Raw genomic sequence first — 13,025 nt, 5'->3', positions numbered from 1 at the left:
ACAGATCTGATAAGATGATGTCTGCATGTTAATTACCTAACTTGAACAAATTATCACATTTTTTGCTTTGGTTGAAATTTGTGTGATGAATGTATTACTGACTCGGTTCTGAGGTTATTGTGCATCAATGTTATTCAGAGGAAATTAATGAATATTACTGTAGATATTGACAACAGGAGGAATTTATGTGGAAAGCAGGCATGTCCAAATGACTTAAATCACTTAGGTGGGAGGTGGGGGTGTTCCAATGACTTAACACCCAATATTTTTCATTTATGTGGGAGGAAGATGTGTTTATTGACTTAACATTTATCATTTAGCCAGTGTTTGTCTCAACAGATATTTGCACATAAGCTAAGTCAAAGCTTCCTATGACTCTTAAATTTAATCATAACAATATTTTTAAAAGTTTGTGATAATAATTGCATTTCTTTTTAAAGGTACACCTACTAGAGCCCTCCATCAAAGATAAGAATGATAAAACCAACAAGCCTGTGAGAATGGACAAAAATAATAACATAGTGTGGTTATTGGAAGTGGCAAGCTGTAGCAGCCAAGACCTTGTTTTGAAGTATACTGTAGACCATCCAAGTGGAGAAGAAATAGAATTCACTGAGACAGCAGCAGCCCAGGCTTAAAGTATCAAATGCAAATCTAATAACAAAGATACTTTTAATTGTAATGTATTGTATGGATTTCATTTACGTGGTGGAGGAGTAATTTTAGTTGAAAATATGTATTTATTTCAAACTTTGTTTTTATCTTGAATGGGTCACATGAAAAGAAACTTCACATTTGCACTTGGTGACACTATCAATAGATTGTACATATGGCTTCCTGACACTAGGTTGGTAGCAGTCATATTGATGACACCTAGTGAGATGTAGCACTAGATTGAAAGAAATATTTTCAATGACTTCACTTCACTAGTGAAATGCTACATTAGATTGGTATCAATCTCAACAATGATTTCACCTTGTTAGTACCTAGTGAAATTTAACACTAGATTGGTACCAATCTGATCAATGACTTCGCCTTGATAGCACCTAGTGAAATATAACACTAGATCGGTACCATTCTCATCAATGAATTCAACTTGATAGTAGCTAGTGAAATTTAACACTAGATCGGTACAAATCTCATCAATGACTGCACCTTGATAGCACCTGGTGAAATATAACACTAGATCGGTACCATTCTCATCAATGAATTCAACTTGATAGTAGCTAGTGAAATGTAACACTAGATCGGTACCAATCTCATCAATGACTGCACCTTGATATCACCTAACTAAATATAACACTAGATCAAGGATGCCTTGTGAAATGTGGTGCTAGCTTGATAATAATCTCATCAATGATTTCACATTACTGATACCTTGTAAGTGACATGTAGCACTAGATTGGTAGCAATTTTTTCAATTACTTCACATTGATAGCAATTTTTTCAATGACTTCACCTTGATAATACCTAGTTAAACAACTAGATTAGTACCAATCTCATCAATGACTGCATTAATAACACCTTGTAAGTGACATGTAGTACTAGATTGGTAGCAATATTTTCAATGACTTCACCTTGATAGCACCTAGTTTAATGTCAAACTAGATTGGTACCAATCTCATCAATGACTGCATTGATAATGCCTTTTAAGTGAAATGCTGTGCTAAATTGGTCGCAATATTTTCAATGACTTTGTATTGATAAAATATAACACTAGACCAGTACCAATTCCATCAATGACTTTACATTGATGATGGTAAGTAGCACTAAACCAATACCAATTCCATCAATGACTTTACATTGATGATGGAAAGTAGCACTAGACCAGTACCAATTCCATCAATGACTTTACATTGATGATGGAAAGTAGCACTAGACCAGTACCAACCCTGTCAATGATTTTACATTGATGATGGAAACTAGCGCTAAACCAATATCAATCCTGTCAATGACTTTACATTGATGATGGAAAGTAGCACTAGACCAGTACCAATTCCATCAATGACTTTACATTGATGATGGAAAGTAGCACTAGACCAGTACCAATTCCATCAATGACTTTACATTGATGATGGAAAGTAGCACTAGACCAGTACCAATTACATCAATGACTTTACATTGATGATGGAAAGTAGCACTAGACCAGTACCAATTACATCAATGACTTTACATTGATGATGGAAAGTAGCACTAGACCAGTACCAATTACATCAATGACTTTACATTGATGATGGAAAGTAGCACTAGACCAGTACCAATCCTGTCAATGACTTTACATTGATGATGGAAAGTAGCACTAGACCAGTACCAATTACATCAATGACTTTACATTGATGATGGAAAGTAGCACTAGACCAGTACCAATCCTGTCAATGACTTTACATTGATGATGGAAAGTAGCACTAGACCAGTACCAATTCCATCAATGACTTTACATTGATAATGCCTTGATAAAGAAATTTAACAAAAATTTATATTTAATATTTTACCATTGATCTCAAATTCCATGTACACCCCAATTTAGTATGTTTATATGATGTGAAATGCTTCCATTTGAATCAATTGAATAATTTGCCAACGTCTTTTTAATTCGTCAGTTGATATCTTTGTGATAACTACTGACGTGACATTTTTGTTATCCCACCACTGCCACCATTGTTTACCAATACTAATCATTGTTTACCAATACTAATCATTGGTTACCAATACTAATCATTGGTTACAAATACTAATCATTGTTTACCAACACTAATCATTGTTTACCAACACTAATCATTGTTTACCAACACTAATCATTGGTTACCAACACTAATCATTGGTTACCAACACTAATCATTGGTTACCAACACTAATCATTGTTTACCAATACTAATCATTGTTTACCAATACTAATCATTGTTTACCAATACTAATCATTGGTTACCAATACTAATCATTGGTTACCAATACTAATCATTGTTTACCAATACTAATCATTGGTTACCAACACTAATCATTGTTTACAAATACTAATCATTGGTTACCAATACTAATCATTGGTTACCATTTTTTCACATTGGTTATACCTACTAGATTATATATAATACTAAACTTTACCCTATGTTTCATATTCATTTATAAATGCATAAACTTAATATTCCAAAAAATCATTTTTTAATCATTTAAGTAATTATAGATGATTATCTTCTCAATTTTTATCCTATGAAACACAAGCTGCTTGACAGTGTTTTAATAATGCTTAATCTCATTTCCTTTGAAATTTTATCTCTGTTTTTCAAGTTCTCTTTTTCATTACAAAAATATTGTCATGGTTTTCATATCCATTATACTAAGAATTAAATGGAAGGAATTGTTACATGTACAATTTTGATAATTATATAGAATATCATTAATATAATAGTAGTATCACATGGGAAATAAATAGACATGTGATATACCCCTGGGTATTATGAGATGGAAATCTGTAATGAATATAGTATATATAAGCAGTTTTTCATTAATTACATATCTTTATATCGTGAAAATACTGATTTTATTACAAGGGATATGTGGGAAAATTTAAAACACTTATAATCTGAAATATTTTTAAAATTTTAAATAAATAACTAATGTTTATTAGGAATTTCAGAATATGTTAATGACATATGAAAACCAATAATAATTCTACAATTAGATTTATTTTTATGGTGAGGGTTATATTATTAAATGAAATATTAGCAAATATATTTTGATGTAAATTTCACGATTTATTTGTGTTTAAAAAATCTTTGTTTGGACAAAGAACATGTGGCCAGTGATATGTTAACACATTGACAATCATAACACTAATATTCCCCATGTGTTCAGACATGGAACATGTGGCCAGTAATATGTTAACACATTGACAATCATAACACTAATATCCCCATGTGTTCAGATATGGAACATGTGGCCAGTGATATGTTAACACATTGACAATCATAACACTAATATTCCCCATGTGTTCAGATATGGAACATGTGGCCAGTGATATGTTAACACATTGACAATCATAACACTAATATTCCCCATGTGTTCAGATATGGAACATGTGGCCAGTGATATGTTAACACATTGACAATCATAACACTAATATTCCCCATGTGTTCAGATATGGAACATGTGGCCAGTGATATGTTAACACATTGACAATCATAACACTAATATTCCCCATGTGTTCAGATATGGAACATGTGGCCAGTGATATGTTAACACATTGACAATCATAACACTAATATTCCCCATGTGTTCAGATATGGAACATGTGGCCAGTGATATGTTAACACATTGACAATCATAACACTAATATTCCCATGTGTTCAGACATGGAACATGTGGCCAGTGATATGTTAACACATTGACAATCATAACACTAATATTCCCATGTGTTCAGACATGGAACATGTGGCCAGTGATATGTTAACACATTGACAATCATAACACTAATATTCCCCATGTGTTAAGACATGGAACATGTGGCCAGTGATATGTTAACACATTGACAATCATAACACAAATATCTCCATGTGTTAAGACATGGAACAAGTGGCCAGTGATATGTTAACACATTGACAGTCATAACACTAATTGTCTGAGTCATAACACTAATTCATTATGCTCATGAAATTGTCTGAGTTGTCATAGCAACCAAGATAGTTTTAATTAAATATGGATGAAGGGCCACACATATATATTCAGATCAGTTTAAAATCCATTGTTCAGTGTTTTATTGTTTTACTAGTATTTTAATCGTAATAGTTCTTTTATTTTCATGGTTATTCGGTGCTATATATATCATAATCGTGGAAACTAAAAATACATTGTGCTTTCAAAAAAGACAGAATATGAGTAGATGTAATCTGTAGTCGAGTTTGTGGCAGGACACAGAAAAGTAGCTTGGTTATCTTAGTATGTACAACTAGCATGCACTGATCACATGGCAGGTCAGTGATGAGCTAAACTGGATAGTCAGGTCATCTTGCTGAAGCACCAAGCTATATTGGTTGGACCAACCAGCATATTGTTATTATTTGCTGACACGTGCATAATGCCTGTTCCAATTAAGGATGAATTAGAGCCTCATGCATTCAAGTCTGATTGGATGTAATCATGTATTTCAATTTCAATTGCCGATGAGATACTGAATATGATTGGATGTAAGCATTTACTTCAAGACAGGAGAGGCTTTGATCAAGAGGTTTTGAGGAAGCAATATGGATAACTTTGATTTCTTTTTAAAAACATTGTGTTTGATATTGAATTTTGATTGCAAGAATATAAATTACTGAATAATAAAAATGATATTGGACTGCAAATATTGCAGTATTTTAAGATAACATGATGAAATATAAAAAAAATTAAACTTTGTCAAAAATAATCGAAGTTATCTGCATTACTTCTTTCATATATATTTTAATGTGTGATGAAATAACTATTTTATACCTTGTGTTTCCATTTATTTATTCATGTTTAGAGTCTGTAAAGGAGTAATAATAAAATTGTTTGGGTTGCGGTAATTTGGTCTATTGTCGTTTCTATACATTCTCTAAAAAATACTTTCGAATATTACAGAAGTGGGGTAATAAAAGTTCACAAAATGTACACCACAATATGGTTTCATATCTTAGCAAGTGAAATTTTCAAATCTTTTCCGATGCTAAACTTCAGTCCTGACAATAGTTATATATTTACTGCGAATTGCTCATTTGATGTATGCAAATTAGATAAAGTAGTCCCGACTAAAGTTGATATTTATTGCATAACTGAATTGCCATGGTGCATGTTGACATTTATATTGTTAAATATATGGTTGTGCATATTTTTAATATAAAACTGTCCAATAATACACATATACACTAACAAGATTAATGAACCATAAAATAACTACCGGTATGCAAATTAGTCACATATCCGTATAATAATTTTTGGTGTATTCGCTACAAATTATTCAAATGTGTTTGCCTTCAGAGTCCAGAGCCATACAGCACAAAGTAAAACCAATTCCCAAATCATAGTGATGTTTGCTTTCTTCACGCATTTAGCAACAAATGTTTTATTTATAAATATATATATATAAGCATCAACCTCCAGTTTAAGATTTAATGAATATTGCCTGGCAATGACACACTGGATGCCAAGTTTTATCTTGATAACAGTTACCGCATAGGCTTATGTAAGCCATGCACACAGCAAACAATCTCTTCTTCTAACCCACTCTCCCCAAAATGAAAGATGAAACAAATCGTTTTCCACTCGCAATAAATGTTTCAATTATCGATGACCTCCATATTTCTCATGGCAAACACTGCGACTAGCACCAGCATATGAATAGAATGAAACTCCACATTAATCAATCATTGGGCAGAAATTTAAATAAGGTCAGTGTACGAAATTAACCTAAATAAACTTGAAGGTTAAAAAGACAATGAATTTCCAAAGCTTCAGGTTCAACCAAAACAGGCTTGTTTTGAATTGTTATCACTTACTAGTAAATTGATTTGACAATGAAATTTCACCAAAATTAAAATCTTTGTTTTATTCATTCACTCATGCATGTCCCCTGGAATTATCAATAGAACTTACTGGTAAGGTACACGTCAATGATCAACTTCACAGACAGTATCGGCATAATGCATGGACATTTAGAAAGCTTGATTTCAAAATGAAATGTCTGATTGAAATGAAACTGAATACAAGTTAATGAAAAACAACCAAATTATATGAAAACATAAATTTCCTACTTTCACATACATTTTTGTATTAGTCAATAATACTGAATGATATCATTCTCAATCAGTCTGTGTGTGTGTAAGATTTATACTATGATGTATAAATCACAACAGGATGTGAGAGAAACTAAAAAATCGTTTTGCACAAAAATCAGCCATACTCTGCCATGGCCCTTGTGCATGCTCATATTTATTATGAACATTTTGGATAAAGACTTTCTTGGGAAGTTTCATCGAGTCAAGGAACATGTATAACGCAATGGCCTCATTCTGACGTTTTTGAGTTATACATTTTCACTCGTAATGCGGTGTATCCATGCTTCGCTCATAAAAATACAGCCACAGGATACACAAGAGTATACAACTTTCATAACTCCCACAAACATCAGGGAAAAGACATGGTTTTCTTTCACAGTCACTCATCAATCTTTACACTCAGAAATTAGTTTGCAGACAACTTGCAAAATATTTATTTTATAAAAGTGGGTTTGTATTTCCAACTACAGAGGGCAGTTTACTTGATGCATTTTTGTTATTTCCAGCTACAGAGGGCAGCACATCCATTCCATTCTTCCGTTCAATTGTACATCTTGTTACTTGCACAGACAACTATCTACCCTCAATACAGATCCAGTGTCATGAGAGATTATGCAGTTTCATATTGTCATATTCTGGTCTTTATGCAGTATTGTTATATCATCATGCATCTTCATCCATTACCCATAGTTCTCTACATCATTTATGCAGTCACTTGAAATTCAACATGCTAGGCCACCGTAAAATCTTACACAAGTCTTCAACTGTGATTAACACAAGGATGATATCATTTGATTGTTGTACTAAACCTGCCTGCAATGTGCACCAGTATTTAAGCAACTTTCTCAAACTATAGTTGCTATGTTCACAGATATGACAGAAACATTCAAAATATAGCTTGAAGAATGTTTCTGAACTTGAATAAAATTGCTATCTTCCGTCACTTAGATGTGCATTCACCAAAAGTCATTTTTGTTGTTAAAATTGCAAGTAAAAACAAAATAACTCATTTCATTATTATGTTCCTAATAATCACATAAACTAGAACTGTCTGGAATGGGTCTATCTTGGTACAAAGATAGAACTAGTTGCAGGTCTGTTTTGTGATCAGATTTTTCACAAATTTCATTAAAATGTTCCAGTGAAGAGAAGTAAAGAAAGAGAAGGGAGTCTGTCTATTATATCACATTTAAATCTATAATGTGTGACATTTCTAGTTATAGTGGACATGAAGTTTAGAAGATTATACTAAAAGTGTCTGTATCATTTACAATAAACTGATGACTGACATTCTCCCTCACTCAAAGATGAATGGTCAGAAAGACTGAAGTATACAGTGACGAGAAACACTTGACATCGTGTAGGTGACCTCAAAAACCCAAAAGAATAGCGTCGTTTTCATTCTTCCCCAGCTGGTAATGCATCTTCTAACCGCTTGATGAATTTCAATCTAATTTCTGTAATGTTATCGCCTCGCAATGTATCCTGTGCAAACCACACTTTCACTTCCATCTGAACCTAAATTGAAACAATCAAATTCCTACTTAATTCATGACATATAAAAATCAATGGAAAAAAAGCATCCGCAGGCGATGTATTAAAAAATCTGAACAGAAACTCGTTTTGACTAAAACTTAACCTTAGAAGCAAATTGCTGACGTCATCTCATTGAGAGTAAGGGAGACAAGTCTTGCCACTCAAATAATTTTCCATCCTCTCTCTTCAATCGCATCCAATGTTTTCCTGGTCTATGTAACCATGGAATTTGAAACGGTGAATACAGTGATGATAGAGAATAGAAAACTACTTGATGAAGGACTCGTGGCTTTTTCACTTTCAATCTCATTCGTATCTGAGGCCTTTGGTCATAAAATTTATAAATTATGGTAATCAAAAATAATCAAAAACAATCCTATTACTATACAAGTAAACTAAATTATAATAAATTAAACTATTTATAATGTATTAAGTAAACAAAAATATTTGTTTCTGGTTAGTGTGTGTTTTACTTTAAAAAAGGCTGTTCACAACTATTTTTTCTCGTTTCTGAGAAAATATGTAAAAATAAGGGCTAAACAAAAAAGGGTTCTCAGTGTTCTGTTTTATTGAACATCATAAGACATATTGAAACATTTTTTTTTGAAGCCCTAATCTAATCCCAGCAAATGAAATGACTTGATTGGTGATCCAATAAAACTTACCATTTCTAGTGCACCTCTAAGAACACCACATAGGACGTTAGAGTAGCATAAGTTTCCATGTTTTTCTGGTAATTCTACAAAATCTGTTAATGGGTTATTTTCGACAATAAGTGAGAATTCATCGCCAGCTGGGCTCCAGTTTGTGATTGATGGAGTGATTCCAAGATACATTTTGAATGCTTGCTGTGAAAGTATAGAAATTATTCAATTAAATATGCTAGTATCACTACTATAGTTCTATAGTTTATGGAGACACTTAAAATTCCTCAGAAGGAATTAAAATGGTTACACTAACTGCTAAAACATGTATATAAAACATACAAATTTTTACGAAAATTACTATCTAAAGCACGACAATGGTTTAAAAAAACAAAACAACAAACAAACTACAATTAAAAAAAAACTATTGATATATGTAGGTAATAATATTGGAAAAAAAAAATAGATGAAATAATAATAATAAAAAATTAAAGAAAGCTTAGAAATAACTCCTGTGTGCTGAGAGTATTGAAGACACATTAAAAATTAATTCAAAATTACTTGTACTTGAGATATTGATGGAATAGCTGAAAACTATTTATGTAAATCAGGTAACTGATATGAACAGATTTGAGTGTAAGACTAATAAGGCCTGCGTAATGTAATATCTATGTACCAAGTTTCATTGAAATGTGATTAGAACAAAAAAACTATGAGATATAATTAGAGAAACAATATGAACAAATTTCAACCCAAAATTAATCGGGCCTGTCTATTGTCCTAAAGCATTATCGCAAGAAAACCACTAAGTATAGGCAAAGGTTGTATGGCGATCATATTGAGGTCGATGGAATCCTGAAAATGCATAGAACTGGTACATACTTTACACTATTTTTGTAAAATCCTTATTATTATGCATTTTTTCCTGTTTGTACTCATAACGAGAAATGAAATGAAACAAACAAAAAGTATCAGTGTCTGCAGTATCACTACTATACAAAATCACAGGAACAAGCTATTTGATATGATAAGGTAATAATGAGTGTATAATATGTGGTCATTACATGAAAACCATTAAGGTGAGGTTGTATGGTGACCATATTAAGCATCGCATAGCAGAGGTCAATGTGATCCTGAACTGCCTAAGTGCATACTTTACACTTTTTTTGTAATAATCATTATTTAACATTTTTTTCCTGCTTGTAGTCATGATGAGGAATAACAAAAAATATTTGTGTCTGCAAATCGTCTGTTCAGTGACATAGTTCTATATCAGGCACATGCAAACATTCTTGCTGTGTCCAAAGTAAATAAAGTACTAAGTTAAAATGTTGGAATGTGATATGAATATGACACACATTTTCCAAATAGGGAAGATATTCAAACTTTGAACATGTTTCTACTGATTTATAGATTTAAACAGTTCTCCATAGCATTCAGTTCGAGAACATAACATGATATTGAATAAAGAAGCCTGTAAACTTGTTATGAGCTGATCAATTAAAGGCTAAGCCCGATCCCAAAATTACCTTTGCTATAACATCTGCTGTTTCCCTGAAATCATGACACCTGCCTACAGAAGACCTCGCTAAAAAATCTTCCACCATTCGTACACCTATATTATAACCCCTGCAATAAAGACACATGGTAACATGCCTTAATCACATGATCAGTTCCATGTATTAAATAAATTAAGTTATTACAACCAGCATTGATCAAATCTGTACAATTTTCAAATCATCGAACTCTAGCAAGTACAGTGGTGACCCGAATAAATTTTTAACACATACCGTCCTACAATGACAATCCTAGAATACTCATTGGTCAATTAAAAGAAAAACTTTGAGAGAAAGTTAATGACATTGGCTTGAAAATGATTGTAGAGCTTTGTGTAAATTAAACTATGTCAACTCTGGTTAGAAATTGCGTGAATATCATAATCACAATTTATCATTGTGTCAATTTTGTGATCCTCTATCTCATTATCTGTTATAAAACAAACCACTACTTTGTCATGACTACTAAATTAATGGCTGTCGATGACATGCTATCAACCATAAATGTCTCAGCATATAGAAGGTACATGTTCATATTTTTGTATATTTAAGGGATTTCACAGTTGTGGACCATGATGTGTTTTGGAATAATACTTCAGATTTTCACACTACATGTATATTGTGAATTACTGAGGCTAAATATGGAAAAATGAAAATTGATACTTACATTTTATCAAGTTGTTTATTCACGTCATCATCACCTTCATAATCTTTTATTAATTGTGACACCAATGCTCCATATGTCAATGTGAACAACTCTTGACTCTAACAAAAAAAAAAGAGTGAGAAAATCATGATTATATATTTATAATTTTTCTAGTAGATATTGTTTGATTTTTATCGAATATATGCTTAGACTTCTTGACTTACTTTGGTTACAAATGTTATGAGGTTAAAACACGAGGAGATGTCAAGTATTTGAACATAGGGTTGAACTTCACTACCATGAATCACTCACTTTAGTACCCCAGTACTGATTGCTGATTAAACGGTGAATGCTGCACAATCAGTGAGGCGAATTATGTTTGCTACCAAGCAGATGGTAGGGGTTTGTTTTACCTTGTGTGCGATTTGGATGATGCAAGACTTTTAATTGCCTTACTGTTTATTTTACTTATACTGGAGAAATGAAAGTATCTTATACATATATATTCTCCAATTAGCTGTGTTGCTATGGTTAGAGGAGAACAGATGATCATTAACATCTAGGAGGTCAAATGTCTAGCAGATTTTCATAGAATGGGATGTTTTATTTGAAACATACAAAATACACAGTTGGTAAAGTCCAACAAGACACGAAAATACAATAACAGTTAACAAACTGAAACAAATCTTCAATTTGGAGAATAAAGGTCAAAGGGTTATAAATTTATTCAATATTATTAGGGAAAATATTCCTAACATGATCCCTAATGGAAATATGTTTGTACTCGGTGGGTAAATATATAAATCAATTTGCAAGAAACACGCGCTCTATAAATGGCAATAATCGTCACGCCTTGTTTGTGCGACATTTGTGTTGATAAACATTGATTTTCCCATAATACAATGGGCTTTTCTGATGAAATCACAAGTACCGGTATGAGTTTTGCCCTGGGCATCACTTTCACTAATTACCGCACTTGTACTAATTAACTTTTTCGATTTTTGACAAGTTGAATGTAAATTATATGAAAAAAGGTATACTCGCTCGATTTTATTTTCACTGAATCATTCTTTCAGCGAATTAACCAAAACTAAATCCAACGAAAATAAAGTATTTTACAGTAATCTACTCTCTCTACCCTATACTGACCCAATTCAATAGTTAGAAAATGTGATTCAGTTAGTTAAAGCGGGTGTGTCGCACACAGCCAATTTGTGTTGTTGTTGACAAACATGCATCCATCCATGAGCCTTTGCATTTTTAGAGTGCGTTGTTATGTTACGGTCGCTTGGGACTCAATTCCCGAATATGCGCAGGTGATGCCCCTCCACTTTAATTTTTATAATACCATCTAAATAGTGCTCAAAATCCAATTTCCTTTTTAATGTTTTGCTCAATTTGCCATATTTTGTGGTAGACACTTTTGAGTTTCCCTTTCAGAACATCAATGAAATTATTCGACTCCAGTAATATTTAACTCTGTAAGTGTTTTAACAAAATTGTGCCAATGATAGACCTATATAGAGTAGTCCTGACAATATTTTCAAATTATTGGCCTAGAGGGATAATAAATCGTTTCATGTCAGATGGAATTTAAAGAAACTTACCACTTTCCGCGAGTCTGTTGTTCTGTTACTCTGCCTTGACATGATCAATTATCTTGAGCTCGAAAAAAAAAACATATACAAACTGAGAACACGATTTTGTTTGGGGTGTTTTTCAGATCATTCAATCTCTTCCGGATCATATGTCTGTTTGTAGTTACATTTCTCCAATTAATAAGGCAAGCGTATCTCCCCATACAATAATGACTTCGTCCATAGTATTTCTCTTTCCTGTTTAGTTGGAATGATGAGAC

The 13,025-nt window shown here is 32.5% G+C and overlaps 2 protein-coding genes across 2 annotated transcripts in view; one reads left to right on the top strand and one right to left on the bottom strand.

The window, feature by feature from the left end:
* LOC102800475 (protein F37C4.5-like) overlaps positions 1 to 5,537 on the top strand; it is a 91,568-nt gene extending 86,031 nt beyond the window's left edge. Inside the window, exon 10 of the mRNA XM_085505705.1 lies at positions 441 to 5,537. Within this exon, the coding sequence (XP_085361831.1) occupies positions 441 to 638 (198 nt within the window). The 3' untranslated portion in view covers positions 639 to 5,537. The remainder of the gene's footprint in view (positions 1 to 440) is intronic.
* Positions 5,538 to 7,191: 1,654 nt separating this feature from the next.
* LOC100374468 (trafficking protein particle complex subunit 3-like) lies at positions 7,192 to 12,916 on the bottom strand. The gene is made up of 5 exons (XM_002734371.4): positions 12,775 to 12,916; positions 11,189 to 11,286; positions 10,495 to 10,594; positions 8,987 to 9,169; positions 7,192 to 8,303 (listed from the first exon to the last, which is right to left on the bottom strand). The coding sequence occupies exons 1-5, from the start codon at positions 12,814 to 12,816 to the stop codon at positions 8,184 to 8,186; spliced, it is 543 nt and encodes a 180-aa protein (XP_002734417.1). The 5' UTR covers positions 12,817 to 12,916; the 3' UTR covers positions 7,192 to 8,183.
* Positions 12,917 to 13,025: the final 109 nt, after the last annotated feature.

This window comes from Saccoglossus kowalevskii, chromosome 11, assembly GCF_978046115.1.
Source record: "Saccoglossus kowalevskii chromosome 11, keSacKowa6.1, whole genome shotgun sequence".
Lineage (NCBI taxonomy): Eukaryota > Metazoa > Hemichordata > Enteropneusta > Harrimaniidae > Saccoglossus > Saccoglossus kowalevskii.
The sequence above is the reverse complement of the archived record's forward strand: the minus strand, read 5'-3'. Positions and strand labels throughout refer to the sequence as shown.